General features: G+C 35.0%; 1 protein-coding gene across 4 annotated transcripts in view; it reads left to right on the forward strand.

Moving 5' to 3' along the window:
* The window catches only part of CUL2 (cullin 2), a 52,364-nt gene that overhangs the window by 27,563 nt on the left and 626 nt on the right, over positions 1 to 24,175 (forward strand). For all 4 annotated transcript variants that reach the window (XM_055708294.1, XM_055708293.1, XM_055708296.1 and 1 more), the window contains 14 exons: positions 1,626 to 1,722; positions 1,816 to 1,926; positions 3,167 to 3,329; positions 4,489 to 4,613; positions 6,173 to 6,280; positions 8,446 to 8,505; positions 8,891 to 9,019; positions 9,126 to 9,212; positions 9,710 to 9,862; positions 10,258 to 10,335; positions 14,520 to 14,586; positions 15,759 to 15,961; positions 18,472 to 18,573; positions 19,334 to 19,450. In XM_055708294.1, the coding sequence (XP_055564269.1) occupies positions 1,626 to 1,722; positions 1,816 to 1,926; positions 3,167 to 3,329; positions 4,489 to 4,613; positions 6,173 to 6,280; positions 8,446 to 8,505; positions 8,891 to 9,019; positions 9,126 to 9,212; positions 9,710 to 9,862; positions 10,258 to 10,335; positions 14,520 to 14,586; positions 15,759 to 15,961; positions 18,472 to 18,573; positions 19,334 to 19,450 (1,600 nt within the window). The remainder of the gene's footprint in view (positions 1 to 1,625; positions 1,723 to 1,815; positions 1,927 to 3,166; positions 3,330 to 4,488; positions 4,614 to 6,172; positions 6,281 to 8,445; positions 8,506 to 8,890; positions 9,020 to 9,125; positions 9,213 to 9,709; positions 9,863 to 10,257; positions 10,336 to 14,519; positions 14,587 to 15,758; positions 15,962 to 18,471; positions 18,574 to 19,333; positions 19,451 to 24,175) is intronic.

Consider the following 24,175-nt stretch of genomic DNA (forward strand, 5'->3'; position numbering starts at 1 on the left):
CCCTCCAGGGTGGAGCTGGGTCCAGGCACTGGGTCTGGTATTAGACTTATTCCCTTCTGTGTCTTGCTGCTGCCTCTGCCATCATATAATCAGACCCAGCAGAGGGATGCTGGCAAGATTACAAGGTGTGATTACATGTACCCAAACCCAAATTTATTCCGTTGTTCCAGCTACCACAGCCAGAGGAAACCTTCCTTTCCCCCGGGGTGGGTGGGTGTGTGTGTGTGTAAATCAGACCATCCCTGCTAAAGCAGTTACCATTAGGTTAACTCACTTGTAACAGGTGACCAAGCTGCATAAACCATACAATGACTGCTTGTAATCTGTTAGAGAGCTAGTTCTTTCCACCCATCATGAGCTTAAGTTTTCGGATCTTAGGACACAGTAGTATTTAAAAGCAGTACACACCGTTAACAGTGCTGTGAACATATGGTCTGGTGTATGTAATTTAGTAACTGCTGGCGTGGCTGTCCTGGTAAACCTCCCTAGCTCATGGGCATCTGGAGTTTTTATCAATTCCAAATCAAAATCAATTAAATTAGCAAAATTATTTTCCCCTGATTCCACCCCAGCCTAGATGGATATATTGTAATGTTTGAGTTTGAAGTATTTTTTCTGGCTTTACTTTTTTTTCCCTTTTTATTTTTTTTTTTTTAAATCACTCAAGTAATTGACTCTCTTATACCAACGTGAGTTTCTAATGGAGAACTTGTTTTGTCTTTTCAGTGCAGGCTGGGTAAAGTAGAAGTTCTTATTCTATCCCTATATATGTATGTACATGTACACATGTGTTTTAAAAAGTAAAACCTTTGAAATTACAACTGCTGATGCTTAAATATACTTTTGTAAATCATATTTTAGTCCTATTTAACACCTTAGGAGTTAAGGAATATTTTTTACTTCTTCGTAAAGTGTATGTGCAAGTGGTCTTTTTTAGAACAGTTCATGTTTTAAAAGTCTCTGCTGCTCTGAGTGTGGGTCTGTTACTTCCAGTCTTTGCAAAGGAGTACACGCTAATGTTTTTAGCATGTAAAAACACTTGTTTCAATTACTTTTGTTTTCAACCAAATATTTTCTTTATTTGAACTTTTTCCTTAGAAGCTGGAATGAACTGGAAGACATAAAGTTTTCCTTTTCCAGTGTATCATTAAAAATTGAGACAATGCACCAAGTATGTTATTTGTTCCACTTCATATCTACATGTTGAATAGTAGATAATAAAATAGTATGCTGCTTGGTGTGATGCTGGCAAAAATGATTTTAATTTTTTTTTGGAGGGGGTGGGAGTTTGAAGGTAATATATTTAATTGGATGTAACTTATTGTAACTATTCAAGTACTTGCTTACAGTATTTGGAATACTTATATCTTTAGCAAACACTGGGAAATTTCATGACCTGCAAATGCTTTTTATGATAGTTTATGAATTGCTTTCTCAACAATTTAAAAGTATAGGAAAGAAAGAGGAGTGCACTTTTTATTTTAAGATTAATCTTCTTCAATTTTACCAATTTAAGCAGAGGAATTTACTGGAAAATGTTTTCATCCGATTTTATTTCATTCAGCTATTAGATGAGTTACACTAGATACCTACATTCTCATTAATATTTCCTTTGCCTATTTCAGTGATCGCTGTGGAGAAGACCCAAACCAGAAAGTAATCCATGGGGTTATTAACTCCTTTGTTCATGTTGAACAGTATAAGAAAAAATTCCCCCTAAAGGTAGATAAATGTTTCTGATTTACGTTTGTAATTTTGAATGTTAATCTAGTGTATGCATTATTTGTACTTTAAAAAAAATATCTCCCTTTTTAGTTTTATCAGGAAATATTTGAGTGTCCTTTTCTGAATGAAACAGGGGAGTATTATAAACAAGAAGCTTCAAATTTATTGCAAGAGTCAAATTGCTCACAATACATGGAGAAGGTAAGAGATTCTTCTGTACACATGTAATAACTAAAATCTGGTATTATAATTAACTGATGATACGTGTTTTCCTGTACAGTTCCCATAGTTGTTCTTTTTTGTGTGCTTTCATGCAGTTTAAACTATGCGTTTTGTTGGCATGAGTATAAACTACAAACCTTGCCTATGGATGGACTGTCAGCTTCAAAATATTTCATAATAAACGATAACTCGATTGCATGAAAAGTAGAAATAAATAAAGACAACCCCCAAAACGTGTATCAGGTTGATCTGTATTGCTTCCTTATTTTTCTTCTGTTTGTAGTAGTATATCAATGTAATGCTTAAAGAAGACTACATAGTAGAGTTGTTACAGAGCATTGTTAAAAATTACATACTCTGAGATGGATTTTTTTTTTTGTGGTGTACGAAGGCAGGTTGTGATTAAATTACTGGTAATTCTTATACCTTGCTTGAGAAGGCAAAGATTAATACAGGACTAGGAGTCAATCATTGGTGCTATACTGTCCACACTAACAAGATGGAAGAGTTGAGGAGAAGGCTGTGAGATCGCTTTTAACCATAAGGAGCATATGCTAATGGTTGCACACCTGAGGTAAAATTCAGGGACAAGCTAAGACTTCAATTAAACCAAAAGAAATGAATGCAGATTCATTTTGTCTATCATAAGCAGTTTGTAGCTGCACTACTCTTCCTCTGCTCCCCTTATAATTACTGGATATAAGTGCTTTTCAGTCAGTTTTCATATGACTTAATATATGATAATGCCTATTTCCCTCATTGAAGTTATAAAGAGAGTTTTTATTAGTAGCTCAGATGTACTCCTGTGTCTTTTGAGCAGATGTTTACATACAAGCAGATGGGTTTGGAACAGTAAAGTGATTCTTACATAAACAGGTATTGTGGTAAAACCTCCTCAGAAAAGAGTAAATATGGTAGAAGAAATTGGAGAAGACCTGTTACAAAGCTGAAGGGAGAAATAAATCGTGACAACTATTGAGTTCTATTAGACATCGAGTAGTAACTGAGCTTGGTCAGTACTCAGAACAGAAGATTGCACTAATTCAGTGACAGCCTGATTCAAAAGAACAAATCTAATCTTTCAGGATCCTGGGCAAGTTCTTTAACGTTGTTACTTATTCATGTATCTCATTCTACATACATACAACTGTTGTATGTGCATGGTTCTATATTGGTTGTTAGCATCTCATCAGCTCTCAGTTTAAACACTTGTCTGTAGGTTTTAGGTAGATTAAAAGATGAAGAAATGCGGTGTCGGAAATACTTGCATCCCAGCTCATATGGCAAAGTGATTCATGAATGCCAACAGAGAATGGTAGCTGATCACTTGCAGTTTCTACATGCAGAATGTCACAATATTATCAGACAAGAGAAAAGAAGTGGTAAGTCTCAATGGTCACAAACGCATGAAGTGGGTTTTGTGTCATTCATTTAGCATTGCAATTTACTATCTTTATTCAATGACCTATGTGCTTAAGCATTTTCAACTAATAGCTGTTACTTATCTAGAAAGCCCAATTAAACCCTGAATGACATTTTAATTTTACCACGTAATTCATTTTCATTTTCCCAAATACAGAGTCAAAACCTTCTTGCTGTTAACAACTCTTCTTTCAGCCAATGCTCTTTCTCTTTCCTTGTCTTAGTCGGCTTAAAAACACACTGAAGTCCTGTGTCCTGTAGAATTGATCATATTTTATGCTTGTGTTTTCATTTGTAAACCAATGGTTCTGTCTTTACAGATTCCTTCGTCATCATTTGACAGGTCAGGATTATAAAGTATTTTGGCTTCTTTTCGTAGCCACTTTTTATTGTCCTGAATCTTTTGTGACCTCCCTTCCCAAATTCTTTTTACAGAAGCAGATGCTCTTAGAACTACATACCCTGCCCAACTAAAAAAATTATGCATCCCGATGACTACATACCTTTTAACCTTGAAAGAATGTTTATTTTTGTGTGGAAGATAGTATCCGTTATGTGAAAAAAATTACTTTTCACAGTTAAATTGTATCTAATAAGTGTTCAATTTCCAGAGAGTTCTGTAAATTTGATCAGAGCCGAGATCCTTTTTTTTGGCCAAAAAACCACCAACCATAAAAATAGCAGCTGCTTATTTATGGCTTTTCTAACCTGAGAAAAATTTCAAGCCACCACTGGAGGAAAACTGTGGTCAAGTCAATATGATAGCTAAATTGATTTTGGTTGGCTGGTGCTAAGGGAGGTTTAAGGAGGCCAAGGATTAAAAGAAACTGGCACAATACTTTTCCATACTAGCCTACCTCTCCTCTTGGAGTCTCTCCTAAATAAGCAATACTGAACGAGTGAGGTAGTCACAATGGCAGTACTCAGTAAATACTGATATTAGCCCTACCCCTTCTTTTTGCTTTTGTCAGTGATCCAGTGTATGTTAATTTTTTTTTTTTCAAAACAGTTGGTCATGTTTCAGTCTTTGAAAAGTTCTGTGTGAAGTTATGATACTAAATTAAGTGTTGATTTTTAGTGTTTCTAAGCATATTCTATAAAAATGTATCTCTGTTACAGACATGGCAAATATGTATACTCTACTTCGTGCTGTGTCAAGTGGTTTACCTCATATGATTCAGGAACTACAAAACCATATCCGTGATGAGGGCCTTAGAGCAACCAGCAATCTTTCTCAGGAAAATGTGAGTTTTCTCAGGCAGCTGAAATCACCTATTTGATTAACATTCCTGATTAAATGTTTACCCTTTTCTTTTTAGTCTATTCTGTTTTTTTTTTAACTTTGTCTATATGAAATTGGTTTGGAACATTATGGATAAATTGTAGCTTCTAATCAGCACGCTTAGCTGTGCAACACATATCTATCCTGAGAGTTGATTGTTGTGATCTAACCAGAAACTACTACAGCTAGATATTTCTCATTGTTGTTTGTTTAATGCTGTCATGGCAAGTGGGTCCTTTTGTTCCATGTATGTATTTTTTCCCTCAATTTCTCTAAGTCAGTGACATTTGCTGTTCTGGTATGTTAGAAACCAATGATTCCATTTAGTTTAATTATATGTTATTTGTAGGACTTGACATCCTGTCCTGATTTCAGTGTGGTGTTTTTCACTAATAGCTTTGTAGTCTCATATTTTCATGTAATTCCTGAAAATACTGTAGCTTAATTATTTTACTGAAGTGTGTTAAACTTTCTTCAGTTCATATGTATTTAAATTACTCAATTCCATTTTTGTTCCTCTAGCATTGCTGCTCAGAAACAAATTGGCATTACATTTGTACATGTATACATCTTACTGTCTAGATCTGTGCTCACTTTAGGATGGTGACTTCAGCCATCCAGTGTTTCTGTCTGTAATACTACGTAGATATGAACTGTTGTAAATTCCCTTTCTTATTGCCCAGGAGTGCTTACTTTTCTGTACATGACTCCTGTGTGCATACTGAAAATGGGCTGAAGTCTCTAGTAGTATAGTTTGCTTTCATGTTATTTGCAAATTTCAAACTAACAGTGTCTACCCAGGGAAGTGAATGCAGAGCCAGGAGAATGATGAAAATTCACAAACTTAGGTAGATAAATTAAAGATGTGAAATACTTGTTCCACTGTGTGGATTAAGTACTTTGTCTTCAAAACATTTTTAATGTGTGACCTGAGAATGCACTTGGGGAGTCATGTGATGCAGGCAGTGCCTTGCACACTGTTACATTGCTGCCTGCCAGCTTGTCTGTGTAAAGGCCGCCTCTAATTCTTATTAGCTGTTTCTATACAAAATGTTACACTGAAATGGGGCACACTAGATTTGATTGGTAACCGTCCTATGTGGGAAAAATCAAAGGGTTTTTTTTGTCTTGAAGTCAGTGTGTAGGGGAAGCAGCAACAGTTTACTTATTTCAGGAGCTTTTTGGCTTGGTTGCTGTATTTCCATGTTAGCGTTAATGACTTTTGAAAGGGCTGAGGATTTTAGGGTATAGTGGAAAAGATTAGACAACATGAAAGCAGCATAGACTCAAACCTATGTTTGGTAGCAGGACTTTTCATTTCCAAAACATGCTGAAGCACAGTAGTGTAAGTGTACAACAGTGCAGAATCAATCCTCTCAAAGACTTAATCAATATGATTTTAACTTTTACCAAAAAGAATAATTAGGGAAAGGTGTACAACTACTGTAGGTATGCTTGTGTGTGCAGGCAATACTACTTTTCTCATTAACTTGCTTTCTGTTTTATCTACTTTTTTTTTAGATGCCAACTCAGTTTGTGGAGTCAGTTTTGGAAGTACATAGTAAATTTGTTCAACTCATCAATACTGTTTTGAATGGTGATCAACACTTTATGAGTGCCCTTGACAAGGTAACTTTTACCTAAGTTAAAAAAACATTGGACAACAAAATATGGGACCCTGTTACAGGCTCACTAAAATTCTTCAGGGCATCAACACATACTCAAAGATAGAGTTCTTATGCAGTTTTTCTAGTTAAGAAATGCAGTGGCACAAAAGACAGTCTGGTGTTAGGGGAAAAGATGGTCAAAGGAAACCATTCTAATACTGAAACGTTTTCTGAAAGAGAGGTCTGTCCACCATAATTAAAACATAAAAATGGAGCTGACACATTTAATGTAGAACTAAGTGCAGATAATAAATATACAAATTGTGGGGTTTGGAAAGTTTGGTAACTCTTAACATGTGTTTGAAATTTAATTTGCTTGCTGCCATAATGTTTGAACTCTGAATGCTGTTAGTATTACTTAGAATCTTCGTTACAAGTTGAAGCAAGTTAGCTACAGAGAATATCTGGAAACTTCCGTTACTTCAGTCGCTGTCACAATAGGCAAGTTTTTGCAGGAGAGAACTGCACTTAAAGTTAAATAAGCCTGTTGAGGGAGAGAGGCATGCTGCTCTTTTCTTTGAAATGCCATGAAGGTATTTAAGATAACAGTTCTAATTGTTACAAATAATAATAATAATAGTAATATTAGTTGTTAAATTCTGCAACACATGCCTGGGCTCTTGAGGGACTGAGTGGTTCCTCCTAAAACGTACTTGTTTTTGATCTAATCCATTTGTTAATTTCACATTCTTTCCCATATATCCTTTTATCTTTTTCCTAGAGAATGCACTTAGTACTATCCTATCTATGGTTTCCTTTCATAGTATGCGTGCATACATTTCATTGCTCTTTTGTGGCATTTACAGTAATTGCAGTTTTTAGTTAGGGTCATGGTCTAAGCTTTGATAATTTTCAGCCAAGGTGAATCTGGAAAGACATAGTGATGAAGATACCGGTAACATCAATAGTATTTACCCATCTGTATTTGTGATATTGATAAAATAAATATTTTAGTATTTCAAAACATACACTTATTTCAGTACCCTAATACATTTCTGTCTCAGTTGTAATTAATGTCATGTACCAGAAGGTGTAGTAGTAGGAGATTGATAGCTGCGTTTGCTGGCACATAGGCAACGTACTTTTTCCTTAAATACATCAGTTTTTCACTTCAGTGATCTTTATTACAATAAATGTTTAAAATCTTAATCTGCTGTCAGTTTTTCATCATGGATATAAAAACTGCTATTGTTGCCTCCAGTGTAATTGCAAAAGACTGTTCTAAGCTTCAAAGAGTTTCATGTTTCTTGTCAAGTCATGCATTCCTTTCTCACAGGGATTCTAGGGACCTGTTATCAACAATTGAAATGTTGACGCATTGTACAAGAAAGTTGCTTGTCAGTTCTTCTTTACAATAATCGTTTCCTTCCATAGAAGGAACTATTAATTCCTAGGAGCTATGGTCATGCAATATTTTCGGATCAGTATTAGTTTAAAATGTTAATTTGTGTGATATGTAGTTTAGAAACTAATCTCAATGATTTTGATATCTGTTTATTTCCATTTCTAAACTGCTGTTCTCTCCTTCCTTTTCTTTTTCATTATATTCAGGTTTTCTTCAGCTACGGTATTTTTTTGTACTACACTGCTCTGAATTTCCACTTTCAACAGTATTTTTTCTCCTCTTTATTGAAAAATCCAATAACCGCAAGTTCTTTCCATTTTTTGCTGTTGGGAGCACACCATATGTTTTTCAGCTCAAGATATGTGCTCTACATGTAAACTGCTGTTGGTATACTGCTTGATCTGCAATTATTCCTCAGTTTCTTTCCATCTGTACTTTTGGACCATATATATTGTGGTATACCAAGATCTTCATACTTTTACAATTAAGTTTCTACTCAGAACTTAATTTGTTCTTCTGCTTTTTGCAATTAACTTCTGTTCCTTTACTCTTTCCACTTTTACTTAAATCTCAACTTAAAAATTTTCAGCACACAAATTCTCAGAGAGCAGTGGTTCAAACACTTTTATTCATTGTTTCTTTTTTGATTCCCTTTTGTGTAGTTCAGTTTTATAGGCTCTGAGATCCTGAACAATTGCCCTGAACAATTTTTGATTTCTTCAAATTTCATAAAAGTTTCAAGTCATTTACATTTTTCCTCTTTGCTCTGTGTTCCTATGTAGGCTTTGACATCAGTAGTTAACTATAGGGAGCCCAAGTCGATCTGCAAAGCACCTGAGTTGGTAAGCGATACTTATTGTAAAAAGTAATAATAATTTTGTGTAACTGTCAAACAGATTGGCATAGGGCCCATCACATGAATATCTGTTTCTCACACTAAGTCAGCCTCAGGTGTGTATTTCAGCAGTCATAAATAACCTATATGCATGTTTTGTGTGTGTACAAAATTGGTACAATTGTAATTTTTGATAAATAATTTGTATTTTCTGTGCATGTAGTATGTATTGTTTACCTATGAATACAGCCCTTGTAATAGAACATGAGACTGTAGGCTGTGACTTATTTCATGTATTAACTTTTGTGTAGAAGTTTGGAATACCTTGGCATACATTTGTTCTCAAGCTTGACAAGTAGGTTTGGGTTTGTTTTTTCTTTTTTTAACTTGAGCTGGCCAAGTACTGTGACAACTTGTTGAAGAAGTCAGCAAAAGGAATGACAGAGAATGAAGTAGAAGACAAGCTTACAAGTTTCATTACTGTTTTCAAATACATTGATGACAAAGATGTATTCCAAAAGGTAACTTCTGATACTCAGAAAATGTTAAAATGTTGCGCTTAAAGTATACTTGAAGAATGTGGTTATGCTTTTGAAAATCCTCATATCTGATTTTTTTTAAATGCAGTTCTATGCCAGAATGTTGGCAAAAAGATTAATTCATGGTTTGTCTATGTCTATGGATTCTGAAGAAGCCATGATTAATAAACTAAAGGTAATGTAATAATTCTTCTAATGCAGAATAAACGTACATAGGTGTATGTAATGTTGACTGGGAGCAGCAGAGGGTGCCAGAGATTACATAGCAATCAGTAGATCCTGTTTCCAGCAGCTGAAAAGAAAAACTAATTTCTTGATCAAGTTATCACCTAGGCATTTGAGATTTTTATGAGATTTTGAGTACTTCTTTTAAGTGTGTTTAAATAATTCATGCTTTACATTATAGAAGTATCAAGGAATACCATAAAATAGCTCTGTCTTTCTGTACGTTCATTTATATGAACAATTATTTTATGAAATTGAAAGTGAAACTAAAATAAATCTGATAATTTTCTTTTAAATGTTTGTTTTCTATTGTAACTAATGTTCTCTGTAAATATTATAACAACACTTCTGCTGACTAGATTTTCATATTTTTGGTAATGAATGGGCATAATATTATACAATAAGTACTGTTTTCACTGTGAAACCTGTTACAATCTTTCTTCACAGCAAGCCTGTGGTTATGAATTTACCAGCAAGCTCCACCGGATGTATACAGACATGAGTGTTAGTGCTGATCTCAACAATAAATTCAACAACTTCATCAAAAACCAGGACACAATTATAGATTTGGGAATTAGTTTTCAGATATATGTTCTACAGGTACTAATGTATGTTTATTACTGTTGAGTTATTTGTACTTAATTTTTGTGTTTTGATAACAAGCGAACAAGTTTTCTAACGGAATACTTCTCATATGGAAACTGACACCTTGTGATCATTGTAGAATAATTTATTTTCCTAGTGTTTCTTTTGAAAATTAACCCACTAGCACACTAAACAATAGTGATGTAAAATGCCTTGTGTTCTTGTCTCGAATTAATACCTCAGTGGGGCACGCATAATGAGAGTTAAAAAATGAGCGGTAGAACTCCTGGTTTAAAGTGGTTGTCTGATGACATAGTATACACTATAGACCTGTTCAATAGTGTTATTTTTTTCTTCATGTATATGCTGTATGAAAATGTTAATGCTTTTATTTTTCCCAATACCTTTAGGCTGGTGCATGGCCTCTAACTCAGGCTCCTTCTTCTACATTTGCAATTCCTCAGGAACTGGAAAAAAGTGTACAGATGGTAGGTTAGTAGGAGGCTTCTTGTAAATGTGTGGAAAATGTAAATTAACTCCAAATAAAAGGTCATCAACAGAGAAAAACCTGAGCTGCTTCATTTTCTTTGTTAATCATGGCTATCCTGTTTGCAGTCCATATGAAATTTGGAAGGGTCGCCCAAATGACTTACTGAATTTATGTATCTATTTGCATAGCTTTTCTTTTTTCACATCTGTCTTCTACACTTCATGATTGATGAGGGAGATAATAAATAAAATCAAATGAACTGGGTTGTTTCTTAGCTTTAAAACAGATTCCTAATATTTAGATAAAAGAAGATTTTGTTTCTAATACTAAATCTGAACAGATTTAATAGCAGATTAAAATGCACATACAGGTCTCTTGTCCTGTATTTCATAGGAGCCATTCAAAATCAAGCTTTCTTCTTTATGAATTCTCAAAGCAGTAGAAGTTTTACTTTAGTCAAATATTCTCTTTTTATGTCATTATTTTTGCTTTGTAGAGATGCAATATTTTATTACTGTTTATTATATTATTGTGTTCCAAATGTTACGTGTACAATGTTTGCGTTAAAATACAGAATGTGTGTGTTGATCTTTGCTAAAGTGTATTTAATGGTGAAATACATTTTAGGCAATAAAAATTTCATATTACTGGACATAACAGATTTTTTTAAAGCAGTTTTTATACCTTAAATTGCTGTCTGATGTAAATTATAATGACAAATTTTTGTTTCTGTGGTGAAGGAGCTTTTCCATGTATTGCTACTAAGTACTAGAACTATTTATTCTGCTTTTATTTCCAGTGTCTTAAGTGGCAGTTGGTTATAGCAATGTAATAATTTACTTTCCAACCCATACTATGGGATCCACAGAAGGTGATTAATGACATTTTGCTGTTGTTAGTGGTTGTAAAATAGGAGTATTGTCAGTTGTGCCTCAGTTGGAATATTGTTATCTACTTGCCTATCAGAAGCAGCTCAGAGTCTGGGTTGCTTGCCTAACTTCGCTGTTCTGCCACTTGAAAGGAGCAAACTTACTCATGTGTCACCTAGCTAGAATTAATGTGCTAAATTAAAATTCCCTGAGGAAACAGAACATGACCTTGTGGAGTCTTTGAAAGATTGACAATGTCAGTCTTTACTGTCAGATTTCATCATTTGACCCATGAATGAAAGTTATCTCAGGATTCTGGCCAGGATTTAGAAAGGAAACAACATTTTGCAATTGCACTCCAAAGTATGGCAGTACCTCTGTAACCGGGCAAAGTGTTTAACAGCTTTTTCAGGCTCTGAGACTGCTGGAGCTTCTGTAACTACGTATTTATTTGAATGGTATATAAATACTGGGTTTGATATTATGTAAGCTTATGTGTGGAAAACCACCTGATTCTTAAAGAGGTCAAAATTGCCTCTTGCATTTTCCTTCGATGTTAACCAGAGTTGCCAGAGCAAGTGAGAGTAAGCCAAATTGATATGTACAGAGTGTTGGCTACATGGTGTTTAGGGAGGTTTGATCCCATTTTAAGGAATAGTTCTTTGAATCTGTTTAAGTTTTTCTCATTACTAGAAAGTAGTTAGACCTTAGATTAGGTTTTGTCTGCAAGCCATATTTTCTTTCTTTTGGATAGGAAGTATGAACGCAAAATCTCTGATTTTATTAAAAAAAAACAAAAACAAAAAACCAAACCCAACCTTACATACTAAAACTAAGGTTTAGCAGACACTTGCCCTTAGTATTGTCAGATTTGTTCCTCTTGGCTATAGGGCTAATATGTATGATTAAGATTTATATTTGAATTTTTCTGTTGGATTTTCAGCAAAATTTCAGTCATTTTCAGAGGACAGCCAAAAGAATGCCATAGCTACTAGAATGCTACTGAAAAATCCCCATTTTTATATTTCTCCTTACAAGCAAAATGATCAGATTCTTGTATTACATATGTTAAAATAAAATCTTGATTTTTACAAGCCTTGCAGAAAACTTTCACTTTAGTCTTTTTCCTTCATGTCAGAGTAACTTTCCTGCATCATTTTAGCCCACAGAATAAGTAAGCTGGAAGCCATGTCCTCAAAAGATTATTTATTTTTTTTTCTAAAATGTTCTGGAATATCTTTAATTGTTCTTCAAAATCCACTGCTTCATTTCATCTCCTAGGGCTTTTTCTTACTCTCTATTGCGTGCTCATTTCCAGGAATGTACCTGCTAGTTTCCAGGAATGACAGGAATGGTGCGTTATATAAAATACAAGATTGATTTTGTGCTTCTGTATAAATTTGATTTTTCTTATCACAGTCTGCAGATCACTTATGCCCTTCCTTCTCTTATTCTCCGTTAGTGAAAACAACATTTACATGTACATAAATACACCTTTGAAAGAATCTTCTAGGAATTACATTCCTAGAGTCTTCTGGAAAGTGGTCTCATTTACAGTGACCAAACTTGTGCACTGTAGTGCCACATTTTAAACTGCATAGCTGATTTTCACTTGCACAAAACAAAAAACTTCATTTCTTAAAGAGGAGGGGAATTTTAAAGTTGTTTTTAAGACCTTTTCTTGATTAGAGATTTTTTTTTTCATATTCCTCTTCTCCTATTATATTTGTTTGTCTTTGTATAGCTTCAGTATCGGGGAAAAAAACCCACTTTCCAGAATGATTGATATAGCATTTCTCATAATGACAAGAAATTCATGTAAAAATCAAAAAAAGATGGAAGAAATTAGCATTACTACTAATGCCAATTTTGCATATAGCATTTTTAAAATACTGATTTTGAGGGGATGCTTCAGGTTTTGGGGTGTCGGCACAGCTTTGAAATGTTATTTCCTAAATCATAAATGTGTTCTTCTTTGTGAAAATAGGTTTTGGAAGGTTTCAACAGAAATTTGAGGATCTGTAGTCAGTTCCTGATTTGGAGATGTTTACAAATTGTGTAGATGTGTCTAGAACGAAACCCAAATTGGAAGGTGGCAAAAATTGGGCCTACTTTCAAACTTGCTCTTTTGGAGTTCCCACTAAAAATATGTTCAGGAATGTAAGATGAGTTTTGGCATGAAAGTCAATATGTAGCTGACAGTGGGAAATACATGTTAACTGAAAGTTTATGCTTTTGAAGGATGTTGTTAAAAAAATAGGTAAAACTTATTTTCTGAATTTATTTTAAATAGGATATCAAAGTCATGGAATCATAGAATCATTTAGGTTGGAAAAGACCTTTGGGATCATCAAGTCCAACTGTTAACTCAGGACTTCAAGTCCATCACTAAATCACATCTGTATGTTTTTTTTAAACACCTCCAGGGATGGTGCTTCCTCCACCTCTCTGGGCAGTCTGTTCCAGTTTTTCCTAATATCCAATCTAAAACTCCTCTGGTGCGACCTGAGGCAGTTTCCTCTTGTCCTGTCACTTGTTACCTGGGAGAAGAGACGGACCCCACCTGCCTACAGCCTCCTGTCAGGGAGTTGTAGAGAGCAACAAGGTCCCCCCTGAGCATCCTCTTCTCCAGGCTAAACAACCCCAGTTCCCTCAGCTGCTCCTCATCAGACTTGTGCTCCAGACCTTCACCAGCCCCGTTGCCCGTCTCTGGACATGCTCCAGCACCACCATGTCTTTCTTGCAGTGAGGGGCCCAAACCTGAACACAGGGATTGAGGTGCGGCCTCACCAGTGCCCAGTACAGGGGGACAATCACTGCCCTTTGTCCTGCTGGCCAGACTGTTTCAGATACAAGCCAGGATGCTGTTGGCCTTATTGGCCAATATAGATTGATTTCAACAAGGTGAAAAAATAAAAATGCGCTTGTTTTATATTGAAATGGAAGGAACAGCATAATAAAACCTAACAAGATTGATTGCTAAAACCTCCTAGAAATGCTTTTAAATGCAGAAGAATTGATACTACTTTGGAACACAGTTTAACTACAGTATTTTATGCTTTGAGATTATGAATGTGTCAACAATCTTTTTGATTTAGTCATCAAGTGATAATATATGTTCAAATAGTTTAGTAGAAGACTGATGTTCAGTCATCACCTGTCTTCTAAAGGAAAATGCTGTATTGAATTGATCTGCAATGTTTGCATCCAATATGGTGAATGTAAAACCGGTATTCACTGCGACAGTAGTGTGATAATAAACTATTGTAAGTAGTTATATGTTTGGCTAATTGAAGTTCATTTTGTTTTACAGTTTGAATTATTTTACAGTCAGCATTTTAGTGGAAGGAAGCTTACTTGGTTACATTATCTTTGTACAGGTAAAAAAAGTGCTTTGCTAAACTTATGCTCTATACAACTGACAGTTATTTGTTAGAAGGGCTTTTCAAATGGCAACAGACTTTGAGGTTGGAAAGTCAATTGACTGACTTTACCTTATAAATTCATTGAATATTTGCTGCTTAGTATTTCCAGAATTTGTTTTGTAAACTTGTGTGTGTTTTCTGTGATATATTAAATACAAGAAAAACCAGAGTTTTACATTCCTAACTATAACATAGCACTGCAGAACTGCTGCGTTAGTAATTGCCCTGGAATTTTTTCTATAATATCAGATGTCCCTTAGCTGAATATTAAATAATTTTAAGAATATGTATTATACTATGCTATGTAAGTATCTAAGTAAACACACATATATATTTGCTTATGTTTATATTTAATATATAGATATTTATGTTAAAAAACAGGAGAGAGATGTAAAGTTGTAGCGTAGTTTAGTAAGTATCAGTCAATCATATTTTATTCCAAGTGCTTTCGGTATCAGACTTTAAGGACTGAGCACCACAACATATTACACGGAGGTGAAAACCAAACTAGCATGCAACAAGATGTAATGAAAATTTAGTTCTGGTAAAAGAAGATTGCTGCTGACTCACACTCACCTTCACACATAAAATCTAAATCTGCTTTCAGGCAGATTTGTTCAGTGCGTTTTCCTTTTTTTCTTTCATTTTTGAATTTCAGGGGAATTTAAAGAATGTAAGAACATTGTGAAAAAATTGTAATAGACAAGTCTTTTAAAAAAAAGAATCCTTGGAACAACTTTCTTGCAATCATTATTCTGTGATTCTGTGTAAAGCTATTACTAATTGAAGTTTATGCTTTGCAATGCATTGAGGCTATTTGGAATTTGCTTTTTTTAGTACTATAAATTATTTTGTATTATTCAAATTCAACACTGTAGGTTTCCTTTTTAATTGAGGACACTATTGCTCTAGTATTCATAGTTAATCAGAGGGTTCTTTTGTTGCAGACCACATTCTATATGTGTGAATTCACAACATCAGTTTTTGTCTTCCCATTCCAGGTGTTAAACGCATACTTAGGTGTGAATTGAATGTCTGGAAATGTATGAGGAGCTCTAGGACTTAGGCTTCAGATGACTTTTCAGCACATTCCATCAGTTTATAAAGTGCTATTTGTATCATTACAGGTGAAGTAAAAATGAATTATTTGTGCAAACCTTATGTAGCCATGGTCACGACATACCAAATGGCAGTGTTGCTTGCCTTCAACAACAGTGAAACTGTCAGTTACAAGGAGCTTCAGGATAGTACACAAATGAATGAGAAGGAACTGACAAAAACCATCAAATCCTTACTTGATGTCAAAATGATCAACCATGACTCAGACAAGGTATGCAGTAATGATATTAAAAAGTTTCCTGTTTTCAGTCTTGTGATTGTAATATTTGTTGAGGGCTTTTTTTTAATATAAAAGAATCCGCTGGGTTTTGTGGTTTTTTTTTTTCCTAAGCTGTATTACTGATCCTTGTGAAAACTTAAAAATCTGTATTTGTGAGGAAAGGTACAGGAGGAAGTAAACTATCAATGTCATATAGGCTCTCTATGCCTATAACCACATGGTATGCTGAAAAGGTAATAATGCTAGGAATGTTTATTGTTTCTGTTGTATTTCATCCATATTTAAATTCACTGCTGTTGGAGGGGGACAGTATTTAAAGATGCCACTTTCAAAGTTGTACTGAATCATGGAAGGGAGTGTAGTAACCCAAAAAGTCTTAGAGAGATACTAAAGAAATAATATATATATATATATATACTTCCAGCCCCTTAATCCCGATGTGTAACAGCAACCATATTCTTCCTGGCTGGCATATTACAGGAGGAGGAAAGAGAGCAAGGAGGGCTTGTGTGAGAGGATTTTTGCTGCAATTTGCCAAACTCTTGTCATTCCATGAGTTTCATGGAATTCCAGTCATATCTGAGCTTTGTTTGTGGTTAAGGCAATGGTTGATACAGGTTCTGTTTCTGACTCTGCCTCATACTTCTGTATGACCTATGTGAAACCAGTTACCCTCTTGCCCATACAGTGAAGGTTACAGATACCTGTTGTGTAAGAAACACTGCAGAAGTGCCTGTGCATACCATACAAACTTTAGCATGTGCTTTCAGCTAGCCTAGAAAGCCCATTATTCAGACAGTGTCAGGCAGAAGAAACCTGAGATAAGCTGTTCACTTCACTTACAAGGAGAAATCCAAAGCTGCTCTGAGCGCTGCTTTTTTTTTTTAACAAGGAAAATGTTAGAAAATGGAAAGTGAGATCACAAGGAAGATCTGATGCTTGGCTGAAGCATAGGACATGCTTCCATTATCTAGAAATGAGCTCAGGTTGGAACAGTGGCTGGGAAGATGTCTGTTAAACCATGGGTGAAATATAACACTGGGAGCTATTACAGAAAACAGTGAGACTTCTCATAATCTTAGAAAGTTGCCCATTATTTAAAGGATTTACATTTATTTATGTCTGTTTTATAAGGTTTACCCAGTTTCTTTAAGCATATGTCATTGAAGAGTGAATGATACAGCTTTCCAACCCTTTTACCTTTTAACATTTACGACTGCGTTTTCTGATTCTTTAACGTCCAGACTGTTGTATTCAGACATTTTTGCTAATTCTGTTTTCTTTGCACTCCATCCAGCAAGATGAAAGCAGATCTCTATAGACAGTCTGTCAGCTTACTTATTGAATAAGCCAGTGAACTTTAGTAGCATAAGCAGTGAAATTATATAATACACTAACTTCTCTTTAACTGTATCTGAGCCACACACAAAAGCACAGTGTATTAAATGTTGTAGTTTGCTTTTGTTTGTTGTTTTTAAAGGGGGGAAGAAATAAAGAAACTTTTGGCAAAATCTTTATTGGTTCACTAGAATCATGCTTTTTGAGTTCATCCACAACACAATTTATTTTGGTTTATACTCAGCCATTTAAGTAGAATAATGGTAAAATTTTAAGTTAGCTTATATTTTTTAAAGCTGTTGATCTTTGCCCTTTTTCTATACTATGCCTGGATAATACAAAATATTGTAATAAATAATATTTGTGGCAGAATATAGAGTCAGAATTACTGTTGTTTTGCATATATATTCAGATAAATATTGGCAGTGTTTACTAAAGTATTTGCACTTGAGACAACCACAGTTTCACAGGATTCCAAGGTCAGAGAAGCTCAGTAACTTTATTCTACTGAAAATTGGTAATACTTGTACAGACTCTTGCATGGAAACTGCAAAGATTGGTCAAGTCGTCCTGTTAGTTGAACATAAAGATGTTTGGGCTGCAGGGAATAATTACCATTTATTGAAAGAAACAGACTTTTGCATGTGGAAAAGAATTGAGATTCTGACAGGAAAAAATTAGAAACATACAGATAGATGCAGTTGCTATTATAATGTAACAAAATACTGAGATGTTTTTCCTTAAGTTCTGGAAAGCAACCTTAGTAGTAGTTGTGAAGGCAACAGCTCTTGTGGTTCTGACATAAAATGCAAATCCTACTTTTCTTTGCAGGGAGAAAATGAGTTTAAATGAATAGTGTTTGCAACTAAGATAAGCAGTTGAAGTATTAAACCAGAAGTTGTGTTAGTTGTATTGGCTTGTTAGCAAAATTTGTGTGAGTCAGAGTTCTTTATAGTGTTTTCTGAAACAGACTTGATTTCTAGGCTAGTTAAGCTGTAGCTTAAAAAATTGACCTGGTTCAACTCAACTGGCATTTTAGAATTTCCAACTACAAATCTAAAATTGTTTGTACATATGCAAGCCCCAACCTGTGATTTCTCAAAGTAAATTGTTATCATTTTCTGCTTCCATTTCTGTTTTTTTAAAAAGATTCTTTATTGCAGGAAGACATAGAGGCAGAGTCTACGTTTTCATTAAATATGAACTTCAGCAGTAAACGAACAAAATTTAAAATTACTACATCAATGCAGAAAGACACACCACAGGCAAGTATTCTTTGGTGTATCTAGCTTGAACAGCCTTAGGAAGCTTATTTTTCTAAAATCAAATTAATTGTATTGGTTTGGTGTAAACAGATGTAAGAGTCCCTGTGTAAGATTTACATCACTGTAGAGAAATGGTTTAAGTTTAAAGCTTAAGCACTGCAGATTTTTTTGCAATTATAACTTAGGCAGGAGAAGATGGAATAGGGAATAAGAAAGTACAAGGAAGAGATAAACGAGAGCTATTCCTCTATGTAGTAAAATGGGATTGACATTTAGCTTGTCTTATCTAATGAGACTTTTTTTGTTGATGATGGTGTTTATAAAAGCAACTTATTCCAGGAACCGCAGAACCAATTGACTGTTTTCCTATGGTTTTGTGTCCTCTGGCAACTATAATTAACTCTGGTGGTGTTAATCCACGTTCCCTCTGTATCTCCTAAGACACAAGATTTTGTACAAGAGATACAAGTGCTGCCAAACTTGATATGTTATAGTAAATTCTGCCTGCCTTTCTCCCTAACAAAAATGCTGGTTTGGATGTGTCTCTCCTACCTTCCTGCTGATGTTCATGAAACCTGGTATTCTTGAGTTACGGAAGTACTTTGCCTGGAATTGAACTTCACCTAGATTTTTGTATTACTTGACCACTTTTATTAAAGTATAGGTTAAAGAGACTTTTATGCAGTGTCATTTTTTATGAATATGTCACTTTTATTGATCTTGCTATATTTTAAGCATTACTGTTCTTCCTGTGTCGCAGGAGATGGAGCAGACCAGAAGTGCTGTAGATGAAGACAGAAAAATGTATCTTCAAGCTGCTATAGTTCGTATCATGAAAGCACGTAAAGTGTTGCGACATAATGCTCTTATTCAGGAGGTAAGAGAAAATCCTGTTCAGCGTAATTTGATGAAAATATTCAGGTTAATTGGGTAAAAGATCTCACAAAACTCTCCCATGTCAAAACTAATACCTCAGTGAAACTGGTGAGAATTTCATTGGAGTCTGCTTTGAACTGCAGTACTGGAGCACTAGCTGTGATCCCTCAGTCTTGTAAATGTGTCTTAGCACTAAAGCATTCAGTGCCTCTGTGCTTGTCTTTCCTGTTGGCTGGTTCTGTGCCAACAGATGTATCATTTAAGAATCATGGCCAGAGCTATAGGTTCAGTTGAAGACCTGAGTATGGATATTCTAGGTATGGAATCTCCACAGAAGCAGCTACCCAATTTGGAGCTGTAATTGTGATTTTATTCTAATTCATGGCTTGAATTTTGGAGGTTGTTTGAGTACGTAGACATTCACTACTTAATCTCCGGTTTCCATTAAGTGGTACAGTTATCTAGGTTTTTTTAGTTTCCAGGTTAATGATATGTGAACTATCACAGATGGGCTAGGATGGAAGTGCTATTTCTTTCATTTCTCTCTCACTTTGCCATCTATGCGAGTTGCCTGCCTGATTGTATTTCTTACTCCAACCTAATCTTTGCTCCTACCTATCAGTTCCCAGTTTTAGTTTTCTCAGCCTTTCAAGGCATTCCTTCTTCAATCTAATTCATCCTTGTGTCTCGTGAGCCTTGCTGGATAGCCTCACAGCAAGTGGTGGGAGAGAGAATAAAGATTTCTGCGGAGGAGGTAGAGAGGTGTTCAGTCATTTTGAGATCTGCTGTGTGCTTTCTGTCTTGTGGTCATGAAGGAAATAGTTTACCACACTGGGCACTCTGATTTTTACTTCCTAAAAAAAATAAGCAGTTACACAGAGCTTGTAAGCCCAGAACTTGCAATGTAGGACGTCTTAAAGCTTTTGGGTTTTGAAATAGTGCTTGTACACAAGTATTCTGAAAGCAAGCTTAATTCAAGAAATCTGATTTTAAATACCTAAAAGATGAGGCAGCAGAAGTCCTCGTTATTCTCAGAATCTTTGGTTATTTGGTTTCCTGTTTACTTAAACCATCTCCATGCAATTACAATGAAATCCTGTAAGAATTTACAGTTAAAAGTAGAAAATGGTAGGCAAGCCCTGTTTCATCTTTGAAAATGCTTTTTTTCTCCCTACTCTTAAATTCTTAGGAAAAGTTTTCAAAGTGTAATTTGCTTGAGACCAGTTTATAAGGGTGGAATAGGTTACAAATTGTTATGTTTCAGAAAAAAATAATCCTCTCTGGTTTCTTCTTCCGTTGTTTTACTCAAGGGGCACTATCTGACATGCCTCTGCTGCATTTTGGTCTTGCAGTACTCTTGCAGAATAGTATGCTCTATTAACATCAGGAGCTTTTTCATGCTTTGCAGGAAAGGTGGATATTTTGATTGTTATTCAGTTAAAAACTAAAGTTGGTGCTCCATTTATCTGTCACCAGCCACCTCTACCTGTAATGTTTTCTTACGCTAGTTTTAAACTAAATATATGACATTTTTGAAAATCTTGTCCTTTATCATTTAGTCTTTAACTCTCAATTTTGAATGCACTTGTATCCTACATGGATTAGAGAATTTAAAATTGTAGGCTGGGCTTCTAAATAATTGCTATCTATGCTGCAATATGGTGTGGGGACCTGATGTAGCCTTAAATGAGCAATTGTGAAACCTTAAGCAATAAGGGGAAGCAGTACAAAAGTCTACTAAGGTTAATTTTTCCTTCTTTTTTTGCACACTGAATTAATTTGTGCCGATCTCCATTCTGCCTCAACTAAACTGTTACTGAGGCGTGAACTTGGTTCTTTAAAATGTTAGGTGTCTTCTCTACAGTCTGGGATACAGATATACTCTTTGTCACTTCAGAAATTATTGCCAGGTTTTACAGCAAATTGTGGGGAGATGGGTTTTTGTATTGTTAATGCATAAACACAAAGATGAAAATGTCATGCGAAGTAGAAATTTTACCTAGTTATGTCTGCACTGAGCTCACTAACTTGTTTTGCTTCATGTTGTATGAATAAGGCTGAACTGCCAGGTGGTTCTAGGTTGAACATGCTCAGCTTTCTCATAAGACTGACCTTTATTAAAAATGAGTAACCACCACTTCTGTTAAACTTTCAGAATATGCATAACTACCTACTTGTCTGTCCAACTTCCTTTTTTTCCCGTTAATTTTGTAGTAAGATTTGATTTGCTGTCAAGAGGGTTTTTTTATTTCTTATTTAATTGTGACATTGTTACTAATTATAGTGATATTGTTACTTTTATCATGATGTCTATATAGATCTAATTTATTATGTGATATATAAGCTATATAAATGTAAAATAGAAATTTATACATATTTAATTTATCAATTGCTTATTAATATATACTTATATATAATATATTCACTTAAAATTTGTAGTCAGACTTCTTGAGGAGTAAGAATGAATCTTTTGAAACGAATCTTTTGAAAGTCTGTTTACTGTGAATGGATAATATTTTTTCACCTCATTAATATTTTTTTCTGAAATATAAGGACAGGATTATACTGTTGTTAGAGATACGATTGAAAGGCTCATAGCCTTAATGCAGTTAGCTCTGATTCTAAACAGACTGCACCACCACATGTTTCATTTAGGGTGAGGTGTCCAAGAAAATACTCGAGGCCCTTGGTAGACCCGTATATGTCAGCATGTGGTCTTTGCTGAATTGTTAATTGTGTGTTAGTTATGCCCTGATAGTTTTACTTCTGGCGCCATGCTGCAGTTGCTGTAGGACGAGGTAGCTTTTCCCTTAAAATGAATGAGGTCAGTGGGACTAGTGGAGGGGAAAGGTCAATGCAGTCATTCCCAGATTTATTTTTTTTTTATTCTGACCATCAACTATTTCTATCCATCCTTCTTATTTCTATTATCTTTGATAAAACAAAACCAAAATAACCTTACCAATACAAATTTTTGCCTTTTGTTCTCTGTCCTAAGTAAATACATGAAGTACGGTAATGACAATCAGTTTTGAGTGTAGGACTGAAGGGTGAAATTGGAGCAGAACTATTAGCTTGTTAGCACCAAGTTTCTTCATTTGTACTGATGTGGAACATACCAGACCCTTGGCTGCTAGCCCAACAAAACTTACTCTTTGAAGTTTTTGTTTGCTTTGCTGGGTGAGTTCTACCTGGTGAGCTCTGTTGGCTCACAGAGGGCTCCAGCAAGCTCTAGAGCTGGGACAAAGCCAGCCAATGAAGAAAGTTGTAAAGAAAACGGGAAATCCAGCTGAAATAAAAATCGCTTTCTCTACAGAACAAATGAGAAACTATGGGCAAAATATATTGTGACATTTAGTAGTAAGATTTTGTTTGAAAATTTTTCCAAGTTAATAGATAATACATGTTCTGTTGCTACATAGTTTCCTCCTCTTCTCTACAAGAGAATGTACAAAACTGAGAACTACTAAGAGACAGCTAAAGTTTTGTCTGCAGTGACAGTTTCTTCCACGATGCATATATAGATTTGTTTTTACAATGAATAATTTTTTATTCTATGTATTACAAAGTTCCAGCATAGCAAGATGGAACTCACCAAACCATAGGTCTATCTTCAGTGACTGAAGAAAGGGAGGTTCATCCTGATAGTCTCAAATTGTATAGGAAAAGAGGTCAGTGGTAGAGGGACTCCCACTTACACTTACACCTTCTAGGCAGCTGAGCAGTTCCGGTGCCTTCCAGGACCAGGTACACAGCACTACGTGGGCTGGAACTTAGACAAATCGGAACAGATCCAGCTCACATCTCGTATCCTGGCAGCTGCAACAGCAATGAAGTAGTGTAACTTTACAAAATGATTACTACGTGGGCTGTCTTGTGTAATGAAAAGTGTCATTTCATCTAGTGCTTTTCAGCAAACTTCCTGACTAAGGAAAGTTATTTTTTTTTCTTGCTAATTTGATTGTCTAGTGCTGTGGAATCTCTGAGGATAGGTTTCATTTTTAATGTATTTAAATTATATATTATTTTAATATATTCAAACCTTATTTAAACCAAGAATGGATAAGGTCTTATTGTAACATAGTCAGATTTTTTTTGGTAATTTGTGAGGTAACTGCTTACATGTCTTCTAAACGTGTCTTTGTAATGCTATGAAGAAAACACAGGTTTCACAAATCTTTATTAAATGAAAATGTCTTCACTATCTTATAACAAAAGTGGCAATGGATGGGAAGCAAATTGTGTTCAACTTTAGAGATAGTTTTGAAAAATATAATCAAGTGTATTTTAACCATTCATAATTGTATAAACTATTACAAAAACTAAGATGAACACATTCTTCAGGCATTTAATTTCCAAGTAGGACTGCTGTAACACAAGCAAAATTTGGGAGTCCATAGACTAAATATTCCAGAATAATGAAAGTACATATACAGAAATAAAAGGGACCTAGCGCAGAAAGAGGAGTCAGTTAGCAAAGCCAGCATGGAAAGGCACATATATTTTTTTACAAAATTTTCACTTTTCTTGAGCTGTGGTAGTAGTGAAAAAATACGTCCGTTTTTAACCTGGATATTTATCTTCATTTGTACTGTGGCAAATTAGGCAAGGAAGAGAACTGAAAAGATCTGGTTAATATGCAAGCAAACTGAACCAATGAGCTGACATGTCCTAATGCTAATGTATAGAGATGCTTTGTTGATTATTATAAATGAAGTATTCCAGG

Source organism: Falco cherrug, chromosome 4 (assembly GCF_023634085.1).
Source record: "Falco cherrug isolate bFalChe1 chromosome 4, bFalChe1.pri, whole genome shotgun sequence".
NCBI lineage: Eukaryota > Metazoa > Chordata > Aves > Falconiformes > Falconidae > Falco > Falco cherrug.